The sequence below is a fragment of the Hypanus sabinus genome, chromosome 22, assembly GCF_030144855.1.
Source record: "Hypanus sabinus isolate sHypSab1 chromosome 22, sHypSab1.hap1, whole genome shotgun sequence".
NCBI lineage: Eukaryota > Metazoa > Chordata > Chondrichthyes > Myliobatiformes > Dasyatidae > Hypanus > Hypanus sabinus.
The window spans coordinates 57,810,892-57,836,190 of record NC_082727.1 but is presented as its reverse complement, the minus strand read 5'-3'; the positions used below and the strand labels follow the sequence as shown (position 1 = coordinate 57,836,190).

General features: G+C 40.8%; 1 protein-coding gene across 2 annotated transcripts in view; it reads left to right on the top strand.

Moving 5' to 3' along the window:
- The window catches only part of LOC132379652 (G protein-coupled receptor kinase 5-like), a 295,141-nt gene that overhangs the window by 78,305 nt on the left and 191,537 nt on the right, over nucleotides 1-25,299 (top strand). For both annotated transcript variants that reach the window (XM_059947829.1, XM_059947827.1), the window contains exon 2: nucleotides 10,264-10,359. In XM_059947829.1, coding sequence (XP_059803812.1) covers nucleotides 10,264-10,359 — 96 coding nt within the window. The remainder of the gene's footprint in view (nucleotides 1-10,263; nucleotides 10,360-25,299) is intronic.

Genomic DNA, 25,299 nt, shown 5'->3' with positions numbered 1-25,299 from the left:
CCTGGCTGCCACAGGGTAAGTCATCACTGGGCTTCTTCTGAGCTGTCATCTCCCCAATGCCAAATAGCTATTTCCGGGATCAGAGTGGATTCTCTTCACAGAGAAGCACATTGGATTTCAAATTTGTTATTTGTTAACTCCAAGAAAAATATCAGAGAGGGGCAACAACCACCATGGATGGCCTTTTTGTTCTTCACCAAAGACTTTGATGTCATCAGTCATAAAGAACTTGGAGCACTCTCAAGTTTAGCTGCCTATAGGAAGGAATTCATCTCCACCTTAAGCTTGGCACTCCAAGTGATTCAGAACCAGGCTTAATATCATATGTTTGTCATGAAACTCCATTGTTTTGCATGTATTACATAATAATAACAACTATAAGTTACAATGAAAAGTATACATAAAGCATGAAAAATTAATTAAGTAGTGCAAAACCATAGGGGTAAAATACTGAGATAGTGTTCATGTGTGCATTGTCCATTCAGAAATCTGATGGTGGATGGGAAGATGCTGTTCCTGAAAGGTTGAGTGTGTGCCTTCAGGCTCCTGTACCTCTGCCTTGATGGTAGCAAGGAGAAGAGGGTATGTCTTGGGTGGTGGGTGTTCTTAATGATGGATGCCACCTTTTTGAGGCATTGTCTTTTGAAGGTGTCCTGGATGTTGGGGATGCTAGTGCTTATCGTGGAACTGGCTGCATTTTCAACTTACTGCAACTTTTTCTGATCCTGTACAGTGCCCCCCTCCCCTTACCAGATGCTGATGCAACCAGTTAGAATGTTCTCCATGGTACATCTGTTGAAATTTGCAGACGCCTCTCGTGACATATATAATTCTACTCAAACTCTTAATGAAACTTAGCTGCTGCCTTTGTTAGTGTGATATCAACTGATGAGTCTCCAGCAGAACTATTTTCAATAAAGGTTGGTGGGATGGCAAGTCTGTGTCAAGGTCCAACAAACAATCAGCCAAGTTGCAGAATGCAGGTGATGCTGACATGTATTCTAGGACAGGGGTTCCCAACCTGGAATCCACAGTTCATGGTAGGCATCCACAGCATTAAAAAGTTGGTAACCTCTGTTCTAGGACATTATTGGCTGACCTGCTGGGCTTTTGAGCAGATAAGCTTTACAGTCAATGTTGGCAAGAACCAGGTCTTCCACCAAGGATTTCTTCTAAAGTTGGAACAGGTTCTGAGGTTGATTTTTTTTAAAAAGGGTTGAAGGACAAGTGATGGTATCCTAAGTCAACCTCTCTCATCAATATTATTGAAAAAGCTTCATAATGAATGTACACTCCTGTCATTTACAAAGTCTCCTTTATTTTTTATCCTCCAGGGCTGCAATGTGGTGGCAACAGACACTGAAGCTTCATTAGCTGAAATCAATACCACTTTGTGTTATATAAACTGAGGCAAGGAGAGCAGGAACTAAAACCACACATGGCAATGATAGGCCACAAGGGTAGTTTTAGGCACATTGTAGAGCTTTAAACTGGTGAACAGGATGTGGTGTAAGTGAACCCGAATGATACCAGGAATCTGAAATAGTGGCAATGAGTAGATACTGGGGTTTGCAACGTTAAAAGCAGGCAGCCTGCCAATTGAAGCTGTGGTCCCTAGCAGCAAAACCTGTATCTGCTGGATGTGGAAGGCCCCGTGAACTTTCTTTGTTTGTTTCTCTTTCCTTTCTCCTTTATCTCTCTCTGTCATTCTCTCACACACTCTCATCCACATGCATTCTTGGCATTTCTCAATCACTCACTCCCTTTTTCTTTCTCCTCCCTCTCTCCCTCCCTGTGTCATCCTCACTGCACCCACCATCCCTCCCTTTCCCCGTCAGTCCCCTCTCTCTCATTCTCTATCTCTCACACTATCTCTATTCCCCTGTCTTAGTAAGTATCAGACAGAGACACTCAGGACATTCTCAAAAATAATTAAATGTATATAGATCATTTAAAAATCATCAGAAATTATTTTAGCAAAACAATTAAAAAATCAATAAAAACATTAAATGTAAAACTATGTTTTCTCAGGTTTTGTGGCCCCTTTCAAGTGTATGGGGTTGATGTTCGTACACTAGTCTCCTTGGCAAAGTGTAGGTCATTGCTTCACCTGTGGTCACAACAGTGAATCTAGCAACAGAGCAAACTGTCAAGTAAATTCACATTGACCTTCAGAATGTTTCAGACTTCTGGTTCAAAGTACGTTTATTATAAAAGTATGTATACTAAAGGTTCATTTATTATCAAAGTATACAACTCTGACATTTTTCTTTTCCAGATAGCCACATAACCAAGAGAGAAAAGAATGGCAGAGTGTTTATCAACCCCAAATCCCTCCTCTCCACACAAAAAAATGATCAAGAATGGGACAAACACATCGACCATCAACCCCCCCCCCAACAAAAAAAAAACAAGAGCGATCAGGCTAAAAACACTCAGAATATAAAAAAACTATATGACTGAGAAAAACAAGGATGTATACTATTATGCAACCTTGAGATTCATCTTCTTGCGGGCAGCCACAAAACAAAAGAACCCAATAGAACTCATTAAGCAACCCCGCACAACAAAGACCCAATGTGCAAAGAAATAAAAAAAACAAGTTGTGCAAACAATTACACTCAGAACATGAACTGCAGAGTACCCCGAAAGTGAGTCCATAGCCACAGGGCCAGTCCAGTATTGGAACTGGTCCAGGAGCCTGATGGCTATAGGCCACAGCCACAGGGCCAGTCCAGTATTGGAACTGGTCCAGGAGCCTGATGGCTATAGGCCATAGCCACTGGGCCAGTCCAGTATTGGAACTGGTCCAGGAGCCTGATGGCTATAGGCCACAGCCACAGGGCCAGTCCAGTATTGGAACTGGTCCAGGAGCCTGATGGCTATAGGCCACAGCCACAGGGCCAGTCCAGTATTGGAACTGGTCCAGGAGCCTGATGGCTATAGGCCATAGCCACAGGGCCAGTCCAGTATTGGAACTGGTTCAGGAGCCTGATGGCTATAGGCCACAGCCACAGGGCCAGTCCAGTATTGGAACTGGTTCAGGAGCCTGATGGCTATAGGCCACAGCCACAGGGCCAGTCCAGTATTGGAACTGGTTCAGGAGCCTGATGGCTATAGGCCACAGCCACAGGGCCAGTTCAGTGCTGAGGAGAGTGCTAACGGCTGCAGGCCACAGCTGCAGAATCAGTTCCGTGCTGAGGCGAGTGAACCTCGCCAGTTCTTACTTCGTCCTTGGCTTCGGCACCGTGATCTTTTTAAATCTGGCTTGGCACTTAAGTTGACCATACATCAGTTCATTTTTCCCTCTCAGGCCTGGGCCCCACCACTCCAATCTGGCCCCAAGTACACTCTGCGTTCTTGAGAGTCCAGTTCACTGAATCCTTTAGGATACTGCAAAAATGTCAGGTTGTACAGCTGGTTCAAAAGTACAACACCCAAAGGGAAATTACAGGCTGTGGATTCTAGTGATTGTAGTTCAGAAAAAGTGTGATTAATAGAATAGTTAGCAGTTTTGTTTGCTACCAGTAAAATGTCACTGTGTCTCATCAATGCCATCTTTATTGGAATCACATACAGCCGATAAATGGATAAATTCTCTTCCCTATTCACTATTGAACAGATCATCTGCCACATAAATTTTCCTTAAAAATTACAAACACTTTGACAGGATGAATAGAAAAACAACTATCTACTTGTGAAATCAGTGTCAAGATGTTGCCCATTTAAATTTGGAATTGAAAAGAATTAGCAGTTTGTTTATCTGGAAGAGTATTGGAAAGAGAGAGGCAGTTACAATCCCATGGACTGTTTTGCCACAGGGAGCATTTAAGACAACGAATCTATAAAGGGAAAATTTGCTAACAACTTGCGTCACTGGAGAAAGTAGATTTTGGGATTTTGTTTTGAATTCCTCGAGCAGATAAGTACTAGGGAAAATTAGTTCCTTCTGGATGTTAAACTTTGTTGTTTCTGAATCAATTTTAGACTCTCTCCTCATGTGAAGCCTTTTCATGCAGTATAAGATATGCTTTCCGTATTACAGGTCATTTAAAAAAATAAAGTAGTGATGCTTCATTTGGTTTAGAACGGGCTGTCTTTTTGGTCAGATGATAAAATTCTTTACCTCAGTTATTTTAATTACTTCGACATATGACAGTTAAAAATCTTTTACTACCCCTCAAACATCTGGTTCCTGAACCAAAGGGGGTAACTTCACTCCACTGCACTTGCCCATCCAATGGACTCATTTTCAAGGACTCTTCATCTCATGTTCTTGATATTTCTTGCGGAATATCCTACAAAAGGTAGTGGATACAGACTAGTCCATCATGGGTAAAGCCCTCCCAACCTCCATGGATCTTGTCGCAGGAAAGCAGCATCCACCATCAAGGATCCCCACCACCCAGGAATGCTCTCTTCTCCTGCCATCAGAAAGCAGGTACAGGAGCCTCAGGACTCACACATCCAGCTTCAGGAACATTTATTACCCCTCAATCATCAGGCTCTTGAACCAAAGGGGATAACTTCACTCAGCATCGTTTGCCCCAATCTTTGCCCCAAACCTATGGACTCTCAAGGTCTCTTCATCTCATGTTCTCAGTATTATTTATTTATTATTTTTTCTTTTGTATTTGCATAGTTTGTGGTCTTTTGTAGTCTGGTTGAATACCCTAGTTGGGTGATGTTTCATTGATTCTGTTATGGTTATTATTCTATACATTTATTCAGTATGCCCACAAGAAAATGAATCTTAGGTTATATATGATGACATATATATACTTATAATAAACTTAGATTGAACTTTTTTTCCATTTCATCTTATATTTCAAAACATGGAAACTAGTGATATCTAAATTGAGTTATTTATCCTAAAGGTACATAATAGTGGAGTAGATGTCGTAGGACAGTGACGTTTTTTGGGCGTTGTCATGTAAAATTAAAATTAAGATGCAAGCAGTATTTCTTCACAGTCATCAGTGGGCAGGAGGTTCAGAAGCCTGACAAGCCACATGACCAGGTCCAAGAACAGTCAACTGCTTCTTAAACCAGCTAGCAAATCCCTAACAACCACTTTGATCACTTTCCACTAAAATGAATGTTCTTATTCTAATTGTCGCCTTTCTTTAAAAATTGTGAATAATTAATGTTTTTCTTGTGATTGCAGCATATCTGATGCTATGTGCCTGTGATGCTGCTGTAAATAAGTTTTCCCTTGCACAGGCAATAATCTCGACTTTGATTTTGTCAAACTAGGCAATGTACAAAGTCATTGTTATATTCCTTATTTATTTATTTATCTATCTATCTATCTATCTATCTATCTATCTATCTATCTATCTATCTATCTATCTGTCTGTCTATCTATCTGTACATCCACCTATTTATTTACTTATTGATTGAGATACAGTGCAGGATAGGTCCTTCCAGCCCTTTGAACTACACCAGCCAGGAATCTCCCAATTTAACCCTAGCTTTATCACAGAACAACTTACAACAACTAGTGAATCTATTAACCGGTACGTTTTTAAACTGTGGGAGGAAACCAGAGCACTGATTAGAAGCCCATGCAGTCATGAGGTGAACGTACAAACTCCTTACAGGCAGTGGCGGGTATTGAACCCAGGTCACTGGTACTGTAAAATGTTGTGCTAACCACTACACTACCCCACAGCCCCAAAAATTTATGAATTAAGTGAACTTTCAATTGCTTAAAGCTGAAAAATAAAGCATTAAATAGCTGACTTTTCAGACGATAAATTATCAATTTCACAACTTAGTGTTCACATTTTGGTTTAACATGTAGCGTGAGAGCCCAATGCATGAAAGTGCCAGCTACAGGAAATGGGTGACAATCCGAAATAGATTACTTGTAATTGGCTGTTAAAGTTATTATCAATTTAGTGTTTTGCTCATGCTCTTTTCTAAAATTAAATTTGGCAATTGTTTCCATTGCTGTCTTGGGTGGGGTGGGGCAGCTTCTGATATTAGAAGAAACTTTCAACTGAAGCTGCAGCAGATGGTATTGCTCATTTTACATTATTCTGGTTAAAAACAGTGACTCTGTTATTAACTTTCCACAGACCCATTAGATGGGCCATCATCAAACAGTATCAATTCTCATGGCGGTTTATAAACTCTGTTTTCCTAACATTTACATACATTTAGAATCACAAGTTATATATTTTGGTTTGCGAATAATTATAGATGCTCAGAAAATTTGCCATTTGGTGAAAAATTACAATTTTAATTCCATGTTGTGTCATTTCTGTGTATATTTTTTGAAATGGTATTTTTATTTCATCCTTATTCAAATATTTGTGTTTTCCTGTCTTTTGTTTTTCTAAAGACTGGAGATCGTTCAACTGTTAAGCTATTTATTTCCTGTGAATTTAAGAGTACATTGAGACAACAAGCTGTTAGTTTTTCAAGGTGACTTTGAGCCACATAACAGCAAGAATATTCTGAATTACAAGGTATCTGAATTTGACAGGAAATTAGTTCAACAAAGATTCAGTTTCTCTTGTACAGAGTGGATGTGGTTTGTGGGTAGCTTATTTAGCAGCCTGCATTTGTTCAGATAGATTCTTCTGCAAATCTGTGATGCTTTTTGTGTAGTTAATTATCTGTTTTCTCAAAAGTTCTTCAAGAAAATTGTGCAAGAGTTAGTCCTGCAATTATTTTGGGCAACACTCACTGGAAAGTATAAGTAATTGCTAAAAATTGCATAAACAAATTTGTCAGAAGCTTTCCAGCAGAAAATATATCCACTGAAGCTTAATAAGCCTGCACGCAAAAGCATCTTGTTGTCATGTTCTTCGTCTTCCTCAGTCCCTCAGGATTCTTCAGTTCTCGGATAGTTTAGTTATGGACCTTGGACAGATGGGGCGAGTGGTATTTGAAGGGGTGAATAGCTGAATGGTTTGGGATGTTCTAAGCTTTTTCCATTGTTACATCATGGCTTCCATGTGCTCCTATCATAGACTGGAAAAACTCAGCATTTGGAGATGGTTCCTGCTCCAGCCAGAGTGCTCAATGGGTAGAGGTTCCCATAAGTCAAGTAAAAATCTTACAGTTCTTCAAAAAAACTTTGAGGAAGCTCTTATGATGCTTTCTCAGCACTTTTGTAAACTGCTGCCAGTGAACTCCGAGTAGAGCAGAGGTGCTGGGCATTGGTTGTTTGTGAGTAGCTAGTGGGGTTATCTTTGTGTGAGCAGAGCTTGATGTTGAGGATGTGTTGGGCTGGGAGAGTACGTTCATTGTGGTTCATCAACACAGCCTAAAAGTTTTAGGTTTTTCCAATTTCAAAGTAAATTTATTATCAAAGTAGATTAATATCACCATATACAACCCTGAGATTTATTTTTTACTGTCATACTCAACAAATCCATAATAGAGTAACAACCATAATAGAATCAATGGAAGACCACATCAACCTGGGTGTTCAACCAGTGTGCAAAAGACAACAAACTGTGCAAATACAAAAGGAAGAAACAATAATAAAAATAAATAAACAATAAATATTGAGAACATGAGATGTAGAGTCCTTGAAAGTGAGTCCATTGGTTGTGAGAACATTTCAATGATGAGGCAAGTGAAGTTGAGCAAAGTTATCCCCTTTAGTTCAAGAGGGGTAGTAACTGTTCATGAACCTGGTGGTGGAAGTCCTGAGGCTCTTACACATTCTTCTTGATGGCAGCAGTGACAAGAGAGTATGACCTGGTTGGTGGGGGTCCTTGACGATGGATGCTGCTTTCCTGCGACAACACTTCATGTAGAAGTGGTCAATAGTAGGGAGGGTTTTACCCGCGATGGACAGGGTGGTATCCACTACTTTTTGTAGCTTTTTCTATTCAGGGATATTGGTGTTTCCGTACCTGTCTATGATGCAGCCAGTCAATATACTCTCCACCACACATCTATAGAGTTTGTCAAAGTTCTCGATGTCATGACAAACCTTCACAAACTCCTAAGGAAATAAAGCCATTGCTATGGTTTCTCCAATGCCAGCACATCTTTTCTCAGATGAGGAGCCCAAAAGTGTTCACAATACTCAAGGTGAGGCCTCACCAGTGCCTCAGCATCACCTCCCTGCTCTTGTATTCTAGATCCCTTGAAATGAATGCTAACATATCATTTACCTTCCTCACCACCAACTCAACCTGCAAGTTAACCTTTAAGGTGTTCTGCACAAGGACTCCCAGGTCCCTTTGCAACTCTGATTCATGGATTTTCTCCCCATTTAGAAAATAGTCTTTACTTACAGAACCTTGTGATCAAGATTGTAGGGTGGTAGGTTAATTGGCCTCTATGCATTGCCTCTGGTTTGCACAGTTTGTTTATAGCTTATAGTTCCTGATGTTTACAGTTCCTGTTCTTATAGCTTTGCTTATAGCGAAGCTCGAAATGCTGGATAAGCAATGATCTGGCTGCTCAGCAGGCGCCTTTGGCTTCTATTCCTTATGTTCTTAGATTGGGTGTGTTGACTCCCAGGAGAAACATAAAAACAAGAGGTTCAATTTCACATGAGAATTTAATTTAAAGTATGGATGCACTCCGATAATGAATTTTACTTTGAACTTTGTACTTTAGTGTGTAGATGAGTGGTTGAACTTGGGGAATACTGACAGGAATGTGATGAGCGAGTGCTAGATAGTTGACATGAACTTGGTGAGGAAAGTACTTGTTTCTGTAGTGAATAACCTCGTGATATGGCATCAAATCCTCAGTCACTATCCATTCTGAAAGAAAAATTATTTTGTTTTGTGGAAAGGTAACACCAGCTATGAACTTTAGTTCCTGAACTTCTGAAGCTGCAAGCAGTTGGTTGTAAATATGCTTTGTCCCTTTAAGAATCAAATTTGCAAAGTCACATGTTCTTAATTGGGGATTTACCAGCACTACTTTTCATGTGCTGTCTTTTGAAAAACTTGTATTGAGTCCTGTTCTGGCATATGATTTTATTTGACGCTCTCCTCCTGTCAGGACCTGGTTTCCAACCACACCATTGCAGCATGGGTCACTGCCAAGTGAGCAGGAACCTTGGTTGGTTCCTGTAGCTTTCACACCAAAGATGAAATGCTCCTAATCTTTGACTGGAGAAGCTCTAAGTTGTGTGGGAAGTTAAATTCTTCCATCCATGGCATGGTAGCATGGTGGTTAGCACAATGCTTTGCACTACAAGCGAATTTGGCTCAATTCCTGTTGCTCTCTTTGAGGAGTTTCTACATTTTCCTCATGACCACATGGGTTTCCTCCTGATGCTCCAGCTTCCTCTCGGAGTCCAAAGAAAGGTCGGTTGGTCGGTTAATTGGCCAATGTAAATTGTCTCGTGATTAGTTGAGGGCTAAATCGGGGATTGCTGAGCGGCATGGCTCGAAGGATTCCACATTGTACCTCAATAAATAAATAACTGCGAGACACACACAAAATACTGGAGGAACTCAGAAGGCCAGGCAGCATTTATGGAAAAGAGTACAGTCAACTTTTTGGGCCAAAACCCTGTGGATGCTGCCTGGCCTGCTGAGTTCCTCCAGTGTTTCGCGTGCGTTGCTTGGATTTCCAGCATTTGCAGACTTTCTCTTTTTGTGATTGGCTAACTGTGGGGACTAAATAGGTGATGGGGAAGCTAGCTGTGAGATTAATTTTATCCCCTTCTTAAAGATATCCTTTACAGTGAAATTACAGTATTAATTAAAAACATGCTTTAAAATTCCAGTAAAGAAAGTCAATAAAACAGTGCGCTTTCTTAATAAATTGCTTGATTTGCATACAGTAGACCATGTTATTTGTAGGCAAGTTGAATGTTGTGTCTTCACAAGAAGGCATCTCAATGTTACTCCCCCAAAGTAGGAAAGGGCTATGAGGTGAAACCGAATAAGGATGACTCAATATCGCGCAATTTGACATGAAAGCAGCTTTTAATATTCTGAAACAGAGCAATTTGCAAAAGTGTAACGGTGCAGAACTGGAGTGGGAGTTAGTGGGATTTTCTGGCAAGCATCTCCTGATCTCAGTTTAGCCTCAGCAAAGGGAAGAATGACTGACAGGTCATTTGCTACAAGTATTTGGTTAGAGCGAAGCTCGAAATGCTGGATAAGCAATGACCTGGCTGCTCAGCAGGGGCCTTATGTTCTTAGATTGGGTGTGTTGACTTGTAGGGAGAAACAAAAAAGCAAGCGGTTCAGTTTCACATGAGAATATAATTTCAAGTTACTACTATTTTACAGATTTGTGTCTCAAACTCTTTCTGTTTATGTACAGGAGGTGGAGGAAAACGCAAGGGCAAAAGTAAAAAGTGGAAAGAAATATTGAGGTTTCCTCACATCACTCAGTGTGAAGGGCAAAGAAGATATGTAGGTGAGTTGAAAGACACATTCGTTTTATATGTTCAGAAGCTTCATGTCTTGATCACTACTGGTTAAAGAAGCAATTTTTCCAAGTACTACCAAGAACAGATTCTCTCCAAGTGGCAAAGATTGGAAAGAGCATTGCACTGCACATGGTTGTTATGCTTTTTCTAAAATAAACTTTTTAAATATTTTTGTTTTCCGTTGTTTCATTTCACCCACTGGAATCAATCAATCATATACATACCTCCTCCCTTACCTCCATTCAGGGCCCCAAACAGTCCTTCACCTGCGAATCTGTTCAGGTTGCCCGTAGTGCCTGATTCACCCGATGCAACCTGCTCTGCACTGGTGAGATCTGAGGTAAACCAGGGGGCTGCTTTGCTGAGCACCTCCGCACCATTGAACAAAAGCAGGATTTTCCGGTGGCTAGCCATTTTAATTCCCATTCCCCATTCCCATTCTGACATGTTGGTCCCTGGTCTCCTCCTTTGCTATGCTGGGGCCACCCTCAGGGTGGAGGAGCATCACCTCATATTCTGCCTAGAGAGCCTCCATTCTGATGGCCTGAATATCGATGTCTTCTTTTGGTAATTTTTTTCCCCACCTTTTTCCCCCCTCTTATTCCTTTCCCTGCCCTGCCCTGGCCTCTTACTGCTTCTCACCTTCCTATCATATCCCTCTAGTGCCCCTCCTCTTTCCTTTTCTCCTGCGGTCCACTCTTCTCTCCTATCATATTCCTTCTTCTCCAGCCCTTTACTTTTCCCACCCACCTGGCTTTATCTATCACTTTTTGGCTGGTCCCTCCTCCCCCACACCTTTTTATTCTCGCATCTGCCCACTACCTTTCTGGTCCTAAAGAAGGGTCTCAGTCTGAAATGTCGACTGTTTGTTCATTTCCATAGCTATTGCCTGACCTGCTGAGTTCCTCCAGCATTTTGTGTGCATTGCTACACATAGCCTGTTTTTATCTGATTCACAACATGCAATGTACAGGGCATCATCAGTTTAAAAGATGCACAATTTAATGACAGCACCTGCCATAATATTATTAATTTCAAAAGAATGATGTACAATACAGTATTGTGCAAAAGTCTAAGGCAGATATAAATAGCTAGATTGCCTAAGAATTTTGCACAGTACTGTACTTGTCAATGTGGAGCGAAGAGCGAGTTTGTAAATCTGGATGTTGGTAATGGTGAGGGTGAAGTGAAACGGAATGGGTGTAGGACAGGTGACAGAGAAGGAGTGCCAGGGTGGTGGTGGGGGTGTGGGAGCAGACACACCCAGCCCTGAGACACCAGGCACTGCCATTTGATTCCGAACAATAGTTTTATTGATCATTACAGAACATCTCTCTGGTGCTTTCCACTCCCTCCCCTCTCCCTGCTCCCTTTCCCACTCTCAAGTCCACAATAGAGACCCATATCAGAATCAGATTTATCATCATGAAATTAGTTTTATTTTGTGGCAGCAGTACAGTGCAATACATAAAATTATTACAGTACTGTGCAAAAGTCCTAAAAATAATTTATTCCTAAATTAGCCAGGACTAGTTTCTCTCTCTTCACATTTAATTATTGTCCCTTTTTCTCAGCCTTATGTCCTTGTGGAGGTGTGGTTGCTCTACTAAGTAATTTTAATGTATTTTTCAACTCATGGATAAAACTCATGGAAGGGCACCTGTAAAAACGGAACCCTGATGTTACCCAAGGAATGGCTTGTAATCGCAATGTTTAATTTTCTTATGAGTTTCTTTTCTTAAAATAAAGAAAAGGGAAGGCCATTTTTATGTCCTGTGAATTTACATCAAATGGCTCTGGTCCTTACACACAAGTGAACCTATCTCAATATAATAATGAGGGGCCTGGAATGTAGGAGCCATTCGTCTCTTCTTTATCTCCGTTTATTTTGTTTATTGTGGTAGCTGGTCATGTGGGTGGGGACCTAGCAAAAGTGAAATGTTTAGTTATGTGTTCGTGCTTGGTTCTGGGCAGTTTAGAGCTGGGAACCATCAGGTGTCATATCTTTTGTTCACTGCTTAACTTTGCCTAAGTGTGTTTAATATCGGTAGTTTCAGTTAAGATTGTATGTTTTGCTAGTTGTTGCTAATAAAGGATCGAATGAAATTTCTCGAGTTTTTGGAACATTATTATTGGATTGATCGGAGGGTGCATCATACGGGACAAAAGGGGATTTTAATTCATTAAGATGCAATCCGTAACTTGACCTTCAACAGGAGGCAAGTGAAGGTGGAAAGTCAGATATAAATCAAAGGATATGGGATAAGTACAAGGGAGAGTGTTGAGATAAACACCTAGCTACGATCTTAATGAATGGTGGGAGAGTATGAGGTGCTGAATGGCCTGCATCTGCTTCTTACTCTGATGTTATTAGATGCTTACATACAAATTTCTATTCAACTGGCAGTGTATAGTAAGGAAAGCTAGGCTCCAACTTTGCCCTCCTTATGATGAAATTCTTGGAGCATGGTCATGCCTTAAGAGTAGTGAAAGACACCAGGCTCCTGAAGTAAGTTCACCTATTTATTTAGTGAAACAGCATGAAGTAAGCCCTTCTAGGGATTCCAGCGACCCCTGACAACCCCGAATGAATCCTAACCTAATCATGGGACAATTTGCAAGGACAATTGACTTACCCGGTACCTCTTTGGACTGTGGGAGGAAAGCAGAGCACCCGGAGAAAACCCACATGTTCCACAAGGAGGACATGAGAGGCTCCTTACAGGTGACATCTTCCCAACTACTGAAGTCAGGCTAACTGGCCTATAATTTATTTTCTTCTGCCTCCTTTCCTTCTTCAAATTCCTAGGATTTTAACACACAACAGTTTAGAGTGTACAGAGAATGGTATGAAAAACAAAAGAAATCCCTGTGAACTGCAGTTCTGTGGGTGAGAACACCTTGTTAATGAGAGAGATCAGAGGGGAATGGCCAGACTGGTTCAAGCTGACAGGAAGGTGACAGTAACTCTCAAAACCATTGTGTTACAACAGTGGTCACTGACTGTGTGCCATCTGGATCAGTTCCAAGTTAGAGTAAACTGAAGTGTTGATCCTACCAAGTGATCACAAAGAGAGTCATGAAGACACCACACTGGATTAGTCTCAATAGTGTTACCAACCCCATGGAGACTTCACCATCCTATCCAATACACACAAAATCTTGGAAGAACTCAGCAGCTTAGGCAGCATCCATAGAAATGAACGTTTCAGGCCGAGACCTTTCTTTGGGATTGAAGAAGTATCCCAGTTGGTTTCTTAGCTGTCCTATTCTTTGACCAGCTTGTTCTTCTCCATAGTGTTTCCATGATTTTAATGTCAATATATTTGAGTAGTTTGAATGTTAATTTAAACAAAGGTCCTTTATTATTTATTTTATATATTGTATAAATTTTCCTCACTTTTAATCAAGCTGCTTTGTGGAACAATGTGGAACATGGAGTATGCTTTGTCCACTCTCAATATGTTGCTGTTTCTTCTCCCTCTTCTATTTGTTTCTTATTGTGCATACCTCCTTTTCCCTCTTCCTCCTCCATTCTGCCACACTCCAGTCCCTTTGTTCCCTCTCTTTCTCCTTCTCACACACGTATCTCCACAACACAAATCTCTTCCTCACACTCTCGATTCCTCTCACTTTCACTCTCTCTCATATGCATATGTGCACACATACTCCAAAGCACTGGATTGAAAAAACCTGCAGAAGTTGTAAACACAAGCACCTCCATCAAGAGCACTAATCTCCTCACCATTGAGGACATCTTCAAAAGCTGTTATCCTTTGTTAATGCTACCACATCTCGGACATGCCCTCTTCTTATGGCTGCTATCGAGGAGGATCTTAAAGACACACACTCAACGACTTCTTCCTCTCTGCCCTCAGATTTCTGAAGTGTGAATGAACACTGCCTTACTATCTCCCTTTCCCTCTCTCTCCTCTCCCCTTCCCCTAGCCCAACCCCTCCCCTCCCCACTCTCTCTCTCCTCCCCTCTCCCCCTCTGCCTCCCTCCCTCCATTTTATTGTCTCTGTGAAAATAGACTCACTTGTCTTGTGTCACTGGCTAAATGCCTCTGGGCCTATACACCAGGCAGTGTAACAATGCCACTGGATCTATACAGCAACAGTGTGACAGAGCCACTGGGCCTATACAGCAGACAGTGTAACAAGACCCAGCACACGTACTGCTTTGTACTTTGTGGTTTGCTATTAAAATTTTTGTCAATGAACACCTGCAGTGCTTATTTGATATAAAGCAATCTTTGGGGTTCATTCTTTGGAATTTTAACCCCAGAGAATGAAGGAAAAGTCCAGAGGCTTGAACTAAAGATATGGAGAATTGAGTTCAAATCCCACCACAGCATATAGGGGAACTGAAATCTAGTTAATGAAATAAACCTGGGAGTCACAGCCCATTATTACTATTGGTGACTGTGAAACTACTGGATTATAGTTAAAAGGTCCATGTGTTACATAAATATCTTGGCAGGAAGAAATTATGTTGTTTTTAGCCAGTGCAATATGTGTCTCCAGACCCGCAGATATATAATTGATTTTGAGGTTTGGTATAGCACTTCAAAGGGAATCTCAGGAACTGCAGCAGCTCAGGAGAGTGACACAGCAACACCACCTGATGGGCAATTAGACCTGGCCAGGGGTTGCTGGCATTGTCACAATAATATTAAAACCTTAAAAAATAATTTGCAGATATTAACGAGGTTGCATTTTGCATTGAATGATTAGACCCTGATGATCATCATCATGTGCCGTGTCATATGACATGGGTGATCATGGTGATCATGACTGTTCTTGGCCAAATTTTTCTACAGAAATGGTTTGCCATTGCCGTCTGGGCAATGTCTTTACCAGATGGGTGACCCTCAGCCGTTATCAATACGTTTCAGAGATTGTCTGCCTGGTGTCAGTGGTCACGTAACCAGAACTTGTGACATGCACCAACAGCTCATACGATCGTCCACCTTCTGCTCCCGTGATCCTGATTGGGGAACTAATCCGGGGCTACACCTTACCCAAGGGTGACCTGCAGTCTAGCAGAGGGAAGGAGCACTTTACACCTACTTTGGTGGAGACGTATAGTATCTCCACCATGCTATGCAAGACCCTGATCAGTGAGGTTAAAAACAAAGTTAAGTTAGCTGGAATGCCAAAAGAGTATTGAATTTAACCTAAAATTTTCAAATTATCTGTCAGACACTTGCACTGTGCAAACTCAGATGTGGAATTGGAAAGCATTCCATCGTGAACATTTGGTTTGTTTTCCCAACTCTGTAATCTTTGTTTTTATCCATTAACAATTGCATGATTCATACAGAGTGAAACATTTGAGTGCTGACTTTGTGCTGAATAAATGGAAATTTGTTTTTGTAGCTGCTATTCAGCATATAAAGTTCAATTAAAAATAAAGTCAGGATGTATTTAACATTTGCTTTAGAACAGCTTAAATGCAATTCTGAAATGCATAATTGTATTTCTTGCATTGTTACAATGATAAATGGCTTAAATGTTTCAATTTTTATACTTGGTTTAGTTTGGAGCATTTTTCTCTTAGTATTTTTTAAGAAAAAATTGCAATTTTTGATTATTTAACAAAAATTTTCAGACATTTTACTTATTGACACAGTGCAGAATAGCCCCTTCCAGCCTGATGAGCCACGCCAAGCCTGATTTAATCCTAACCTAATCACAGGACAATTTACAATGACAAATTAACCGACTAACGTGTAGGCCTTTGGACAGTGGAAGGATACCAGAGCACCCAGAGGAAACCCACATGGTGACGGATGAAATGTACAAACTCCTTACAGGTAGCGGTGGGAATTGAACCCGGGTCGCTGGTACTATAAAACATTGTGGTAACCATTATACCACTGTGCCATGTGTATCAGTTTCTGGTTTATATGATAAATATTATTTTTATTTATAAAAAGTCTATATAAAAATCAATAAAACAGTGAATTTTTTTATAGAATATGAATATATACAAGTTATGGGTGGTAGGGTGGAGATACGTCTCCACCAAAGGAGGTGTAAGGTGCTCCTTCCCTCCACTAGCCTGCAAGTCACCCTTGGGCAAGGGGTAGCACCTGCTTAGCTCCCTCCCCACTGATCAGGTTCGCGTGAAGCCATGGGACCAGGTGGTGGATGGTCGTATGTGCAGCTGGTGCAGATCACAAGTCCTGGTTATGTGACCACTGACACCAGGCAAACAATCTCTGAAGAGTGTTGCTAATGACTGTGGCCAGCCATGTTGTAAAGACACTGCCCAGAAGAAGGCAATGGCAAACCACTTTTGTAAAAAAATTTGCCAAGAACAATCATGGCCTTGGAAAGGTTCATGGTGTTACTTGTAGTACTAGTACACTCAATGTGTGAGGTACCTTGTGGCCCCTTTGGACTCTATGCACTACAGATTAACAACTCTGCTCTGTGCCTGAGATACTGTTGAAAGTTTTCATCGCACCTGTGCATACATATATTTGTGTGCAGATGACAGTAGAGTTGACTTTTGATATAAACTCATGTGGTTTGAGAGGCTTTTACCCAAGGTTTTGTCAAGTCATCAAATCAAGTCTAGTTATTGCCATTTAACTATATGCATCTATACTGCCAAATGAGGCACTTCTCCAAACCAGGGAGTAAAGCACAGATGTATATATAACACACATAACTTAATAAATTAGAAGAGTAAGGATAAAATCTACAGATGGATTACACATAAATAAACAAACTAAAATGCATGAATTAAATATTGTAAGGTACGGACAGATTAACCAGTGACACTTCGAGTTCAGAAGCCTAATGGCCGAGGGGAAGAAACTGTTTCTCGTCCTGACCATTCTTGTTTTTATGTATCAGAGTGAAATGCCTGGTAGTAGAAAGTCAAAGAAGATGCTGGATGGATGGGTGGGATCCTTAATAATGCTAATGGCCCTGCATATACAATGTTCCTGATAAATGACCCCGATTGGTGGTAGGGAGACCCCTGTGATTCTCTCAACTGTTCTCACAGTCCTTTGTAGGGACTTCTGGCCCAATGCTCGACTGCTCCCATACCAGATGGAGATGCAATCTGTCAGGATGCTCTCAATGATGCTCCTGTAAAATACAGTTAAGGTGAGCATGTCAATGTTTACTAATAGCAGAAGCTTTGACTTTGAATTTACCAGTCCTTCTCCATGGAGCCACAACATTAATAAACTCCACTGCTAGCCCAACACAGATAGAAATACAATGAGTTCTGGTTAATTGGGCCATCAGTGAATCGGGGTAGCACTTGTGTTGCTTAGTTACTACACCATGATTAGAGCGAACAGCGTTTAAATAGCATCCGCATTTTTGTGTTCAAAACAGAGTGATTTTTGTCACTGATTGTTGCCAAGAAACAAGTGTTAAGACAATTCAGAACAGTTTTGCTCACTGCAGTTTCAAGCACCCGGCCTTGGAGATGCCAGGAATGGCCGGGAGTGAAAATGAAATGATTTCACTGCTTCAACAAGTTAGGAACTACGAAGATTTGAAGGTATCAAATCATCTTGAAGGTTACATTGAAAATGAAGATTTGGAGGAGGCAATCATTGAAAGCATTGTATGAAGGCAGTCTATTATCTGTGCTAGCTCTCTGCACTGAATCAAAAGAATCAAAAGTTAATTAAAAGAACATGGCAGCGTACAGTGGATAAATTCCTCTGTTTTATAGTACTGTAGTAGTATTGGTAGTGGTTTAATTTATTCTGTATTTCATTTAAATACGTAATTTATTACTTAGTTAAGTGGTAGTTTGTCTTTTTCATACATTTTAAATTATTTCTGTGAAACTTCAGCCAATTGGGACAGCTGCTTAGCTGGGCCAAAATGTTCTGATCCTGCTATGCCCCAATCAAACTGGAATTCATGGTGTTTCAGGAGGTACAACATTTAGATATCAGCTCACCTAGTCTAGAACATTGTGTTTTTATATTATATACTGTACTGCTTGGCAATGAGAAGTAAGAAATTCACATTGTCTGCAAGACTAAAGGTAATAGTAGGATGTGTAAGCAGAGTGCAAAGCCTATTTAATGACAGACTAGTTGCCACATCCTTTCTTTTGGCTAAATCAATTGGAATTATGACTTTTTGTCTGAACTGTCTGTAACCTTGGGTTTGTTCTTGGAGCTTACAGTTACAACTATTTTAAATGTCAGAAGTGTCTGCAAAAAGGGAATGCACAGTTTGAAAGTCAGAAGTGTCTGGGAGTAGGATATGTACAATTTTTGTGGATGGCACAAGCAAAGGCTCATTTAAAACTAATAACTGGATGAGCCCCTGAGCTGTCGTGCTGTGCAGAATGATGGACTGGGAGCAATGAGGAAGGATAGATGATCTAAGTTGTCCTTTGATTGACATGAACCTAATTTGCTGAATTAGGCTATTTGGCCCATTAAGTCTGTTCCACCATTTCATCATGGCTGATCCATTTCCCTCTCAGCCCCAATCTACTACCTTCTCCCTGTAACCATTTGTGTCCTGATTATCAAGTATCTATCGACCTCTGCCTTAAATATACCCAATGACTTGGCCTTTTACAGCTGCTTGTGGCAACAAATTCCACAGATTTACCTCCCCCTGGCTAAAGAAATTCCTCCTCATCTCTGTTCTAAATGGATGTCCCTCTATTCTGAGGCTGTGTCCTCTGGTTCTGGACTCCCCCACTACAGGAAACATCCATTCTATCCAGGCCTTTCAGCATTCAGTAGGTTTCAATGAGATCCCCTCTCAATCTTCTGAATTACAGTGAGTACAGACTCAGAGCCATCAATCAATCATCTTATGATAACCCTTTCAGTGCTGGAATCATTCTTGTGAACCTCCTCTGAACCCTCTCCAATGTCAGTACATCCTTTCTTAAATAAGGAGCCAAAAGCTGCTCACAATACTCCAGGTAAGGCCTCAACAGTGCTTTTAGTGTCTCAATATTACATCTTTACTTTTATATTCTAGTCCTCTCGAAAGTAATGCGAGCATTGCATTGCCTTGCTCACCACTGGCTCAACCTGCAAATTAACCTTTAAGGAATCTTACACTAGGAATCTTAGTCCCTTTGCACCTTGGATTTTTTAATTTTCTCTCAATTTAGAAACACTTCTATTTCTTCGACAGAAGTGCGTGACCATACACTTCCCAACACTGTATTTCATCTGCCACTTCTTTGCTCATTCTCCTAATCTGTCTGAGTCCTTCTACAGCCTCCTTGCTTCCTCAACACTACCTACCCATCCACCTGTCTTTGGAAGTCCATTACAGACTTCCCTCTGTGCTGTAATTCTTAATGATTCTGTGACTTGTAATTCCATAAATGTTTATACATGGGCAAAAGTCTGTCAGTTCTGTGGTTCATTATTGGAACTAAGATTCTTGGCCACAGTCAACAATTTGGGACGTAACACTGATGATAAAAAAAAAGCTCACTGAATGTGATACTCAAAGGTATATTCAATGAAGATCTTAAAAAATAAACAGACTGCGTTCTTACCAGGCTGCTCTATAACTCTTCTTTTCATTCAGGTGCTGATCTAAATTTAAATTAAACTTGGCAAACTAATTTGTTTTAGAATGGCCATTTGTGTAGAGCATCTTGAGTTTTGGTTTGGATTGAAACTTGCCAGGAATGTTAGGGTAGAGACTTCCACCACACTGGCAGCCCTGGTTCATTGTGATCATGACCGAAAGTAACAGCAACACTGGTGATCTAGTGGAATGATTTATTGAATCCAGTAGAATCTTTTACCAAACTCAAGTTCAGTTTATTGTCATTCAACAGTTCAGTTTATTGTCATTCAACCGTACACATGTATACCACCAAACATTCCTCCAGACCAAGGTGCACAACACAGTAGTTCTGCCGAAAGGTCTCAACCTGAAACGTCAACTGTACTTTTTTCCATAGTTGCTGCCTGGCCTGCTGAGTTCCTCCAGCAATTTTTATTTGTTTTGCTCGGATTTCCAGCATCTACATTTTTTTTGGCATATAACTCACACACATAACACATAAAGTAATATTACCATTACTAAATTAGCAAATAATAAGATGCGCTTATGACATAAGTTAAAAAGGATACAGTATAATGCAGCTGGTGGTTCATGCAAAATGAGAACTTGGTGGTGGCAGGGAGTTCAGTAGTCTTATGGTCTGGGGAAAAGAGCTGTTTCCTATCCTAACAGTTCTTGTCCTAATGCTATAGTATCTCCTGTCCAATGGTATGGGATCAAAGAGATTGTTGAACAGATGTGAAGGTTCACGGATAATACACACGCAGTGCTCCTGGTAAATATCTCTGTAGGATGGAGGAGTGACCTCAATAATCTTCTCAGCAGTCCTTGCAGTAATTTGTAGGGACTTGCGGTCATACACCTTACAGTTCTTGTACCAGACCATGGTGCAGCTGGTCAGGACAATCTTAATGGTGCTACCTACTTGTGTGCGGTGGGGGGAGAGGTGGAATCCTCACTCACCTCAACCAATTGCTCAAGAAATGGTTTCTTGACCAAAGAGGTGGTGTTGAGGGACCAGATGAGATTGTCCATTATTTGCACTCCCAGAAACTTGGTGCTCCTAACTCTCTCCACAGCAGGCTTTGCCTTAATGTGAGAAAACAAGTATTGTTCTAATCCCTGCTTCCCAGTTCTGGCATTCCAAATATTGAGCATACATTCAACAAAGAATTGTAATTTAGATAGACTATAGAACTTGAGAGTGGCAAGTTTTGTTGGAACTTGGAAAGGAGATTTGTGTGCAGGTCTTCTTTCCCTGCCATAGGAAGGATTTGAAGAGCTGAAGATGGTACAGATAAGGGTCAACAAGATGTTGTCAGGACTGGAGTACTTCAGTTCTGGGGAGGTACTGAATAGACTGGCCTTATTTTATTTATCGTGATGTAGGCTAAGGGATGATCTGGTAGAAATACATAGTGATTAAGAGAGGCATTGATAGGTTAGACAGTTAATCCATAGTGGATGTGTCAAAAAGAAGAGGTCATAGGGTTAAGGTGAAAGGTAAGAGGTTTATAATGAATCCAAAGTCTTTTTTTATACAGAAAACACTGCCAGAAGAGGTGGAGGAATCAGATACTTCATATTCATTAGGCATTTAGAGAGATACATTGATAGTCACTGTTCTAATAAGATTATTGTTGATGGGAACATGTCATCATGGACATGGTATGCTGCAGGGCTGTTCCTGTAATGTACAACTCCATGAATCTAATCAGACACCCAAATATCAAGCTCAAGTCCAAGTTTATTGGACTTTGACTGTACGTATACAACCCTTGTATGTGTACAATGAAACAACATAATGATCAGCAGTATTTTTCAGTCACACAGAAGGTGAGGAGGATGGAAAATTTCACTGCTGATTGGAGCCTGAGTGGCCCCTGTGACCATGTGCACTACCATCTTGTGATGAAGTACAAGACAGGAGACCCATTTGTCACACAGAAGTAAATATCCAATGGCAGTGGTTACTACAGTTAGTTAAGTATCTACTGTGATTAGTTCAGTAAATATCCAATGGTAGCTCCATACTGCAATTATTTCAGAATCAGAATCAGAGTCCGTTTAATGTCACCGGCATATGTGGTGACTTTTGTTGACTTTGTGGCTGCTGTACAAAGCAGTACATAATAATAGAGAAAAAATCTGAGTTATAGTAAGTATAAATATATTAAATAGGTAATGCAAAAATAGAAACAAAAAGTAGTGTTCATGGGTTCAATGTTCATTCAGAAATTGGATGACAGAGGGGAAGAAGCTGTTCTTGAATCATTGCGTGTGTGCTTCAGGCTTCTGTACTTTCCTCCTGATGGTAGCAATGAGATCAAGGCATGTCCTAGCTGGTGGGGACACTTAATGGTGGACACTGCCTTTTTGAGGCATCACTCCTTGAAGATGTAAAGAGGCTAGTGCTCATGATGGAGTTGACTAAGTTTACAACTCTCTGCAATTTACTTTGATCTTGTGCAATAGATCCCAAGCCCCTCCCATGCCCTCATGGAACAGGTAATTTATACTAGTTTGTGGAGTTCAGCAAAATTTGAAGATATTTCCATGGTGTCGTATCTCTAGAACAACTGAATCACTTTTGTAATGTATGATCTGTAGTCATCAGTTTGTTCACATCCTGCTTTCTCCAAAAACAGTAAGATAATGTCCATATTCATCCCCAACCAGTAGCACTAATCATATGCCACTTTTCCCTCTGAATTACCAACCAGCGATGGATATCCAGGTCAAGCTAATTTGTTAATTAAAAGCAGATGATGCTGGAAACTTTCAGCAAGTCAGGCAGAATCTGTGGAAGGAAAAACATTCACCTTAAAACTGTGGTGAGGCCACATCTGGAGTATTGCATACAGTTCTGGTCGCCCCACTATAGGAAGGATGTTGAGGCTTTGGAGAGGGTGCGGAAGAGGTTTGCCAGGGTCCTGCCTGCTTTAGAGGGCATGTGCCATCATGAGAGGCAGGGTGAAGAGGCCGAGGGCAGATCTGATAGAGGTTTATAAGATTATGAGAGGCATAGAGAGAGTGGACAAAGTATATCGATTTCCCAGGGTTGAGATAGATGTCTAATTCCAGAGGGCATGTGTTGATGATAAGAGGGCATAGGTCCAAAGTAAATGTGAGGCACAAGTTTTTTACTCAGAGTGGTGGATGCCTGGTATGGTGGTAGAGGCAAATACATTAGAGGCTTTTAAGAGACATTTGGATAGGCACATGGATGTAAGGAAGATGGAGGGACATGGACATTGTGTAGGTAGGAAGGAATAGTCTTTGGGTGTTTTTGATTTGCTTTTTAACTGGTTTAGTTGGGCTGAATGTTCAAGTGTTACACTGGTCTGTGGCCTATGAACATTTCACCTTAAAGACTAATCATTGGAATTGAGAAAGTGGGAAACACGCTAGTTTTAAGGTATGGAGAGGATGGGGAGAGAAGTCAATTGGACTATGGGAATATTTCTGAAAGTATGGGGGCAAGGTTGCCATGGGGATAACATGTTGATGAAGTCATCAGGGTATTAGGTTGATGATGTAGTTCAGAAAGATTATGAACAAAGGGACCTAAATGAGGGCAGTTAGAAAGACAGAAGGCAGACAAAAGCCAAAAATGCAGAGCTGTATGGAGCTCAGATGCTACTAACGGTCTGTGGAACACCGTCCTCAAATTCAGCCATCTATAGACATTTGCTTCTGTTTTATGTTGGATTCCCAATGAAATCCTTAACCAACAGGTATGTAATAGAGAAATTTTCAGTAAAAAAAACTATTGTCAAATAAAGCTTTGCCAAGGTCACCCAGACCTTGTCTGGAGTATGCGGGCAATGTCTATGTTCATGCATGGCCAGAGGCCAAACTCCAAGATACCGCAGTTACCAACCAGCTGCCCCTGCTGTACGACAATGCCCCCTGAAAATAAAGGGTCCCAGCAAGCCGCTGGACAATGTGCATCACTTCTCACTCTGCCTCTCAAAAGAGGCAGGGATTGAGGGTATTTGAAGACCAAGTCTTCAGACTAGATACAGAACTCATGGTCATCTGGGTGTTGTTCCCTGTGCATTTGAGCTTTGGACTGAAAAATGCTATTAATGAAATACCTGCAAATTGTTCCAAATTCAAGAGGCTAAGCATCCTTTCCAAGGCCAACATACGCAGCCCCATGGCCTAATTAATCTTAGTCAGCAACATTGGGCTGACCATATCATTTGCATGCCTGACACCAGGCTCTTGGAGCAGGTACTCTGTTCCAAGCTGTGTCCTGAGAAGAGACCATCAGGTGGAAAACCAAAAAAAAAAGAAATCAGGGATCTGCTGAAAGCCGGCGTGCAACAGAATCCTGGGAACCTTTGGCCATGACTGCTCAAAACTGAGAAGCAGAATTCAAGATGGTACTGAGTTCTTGGAGACCGTATTGAGAGTACACAAAAGCCTGCTCAAGTAGCAGAAGGAACACGCCAACTCAAGAAGTACCCCACCCCATTAACTATAGCCTGCCCTATCTGCAGAGGAATCTACAATCCCCACATTGGCTTCATCGGTCACAGCTGGAATGGAAGCAAGTCATCCCTGAGGCCATTGCAACTGACTAAGGTGAAGGAATAGAGGAACATAGAATTCAAGATGAAGTTCCTTAATTCATGCTTTAAAACTGGAGTTCAGAAAACATTGTGATTAAATATGCACCGTGTAAAATCTGATGTGTGTTGAATGCTTCAGTATAGCTTTAAAAGCCAAAAATGATGTGTAGCGGATGACTTGTGCCTAATATTGAGTACCTTTTGTTTGTTGGCTGGCTGCTGTACCATTTTGACATAATTGCTTTGATGAATAATAGAACCCATGCAAGTGGTGGATAACATCTGTAAGAATAATGAGATAATAAAGATGGCTTTTGACGTCCAGAAGTCTGTGAATATAATTCCTTGGGAAAATTATGCCTCCACTGACAGATGGAGGCTATTTTAGTAAATGATATATAATATTTCCAATGATCATGCTCAAGTATTTGACTTAGAAATGTCCATCAATGCAATTTCCTCAACCTGCACACATTAAATCTTCTTTTAAAGCACAATCTGACTTTTAAAAAAATTCCAAAATTGATCACACATTTAAATCTCTGTAGAGAGGACAGAAGAATGCACAGCCTGCAAAGTCAAGTTGCATTTTATCTTTATTGTTATCAAGACATGATTTTTAAATACCTGTAGAGTACTATTTGTTTGGACATGATAGAATTCTCTTTAACACTATGGCAGAGTTGCTTTTTGTTGAAAGTTTTGTATAGTGCTGCTGCATCCTTACAGAAGGGCAGTTAGTGTATAAATACTTTGTGGAACTATATTTCCAAAGTGTTCGATAATCAGATAATTTTTGTTTTG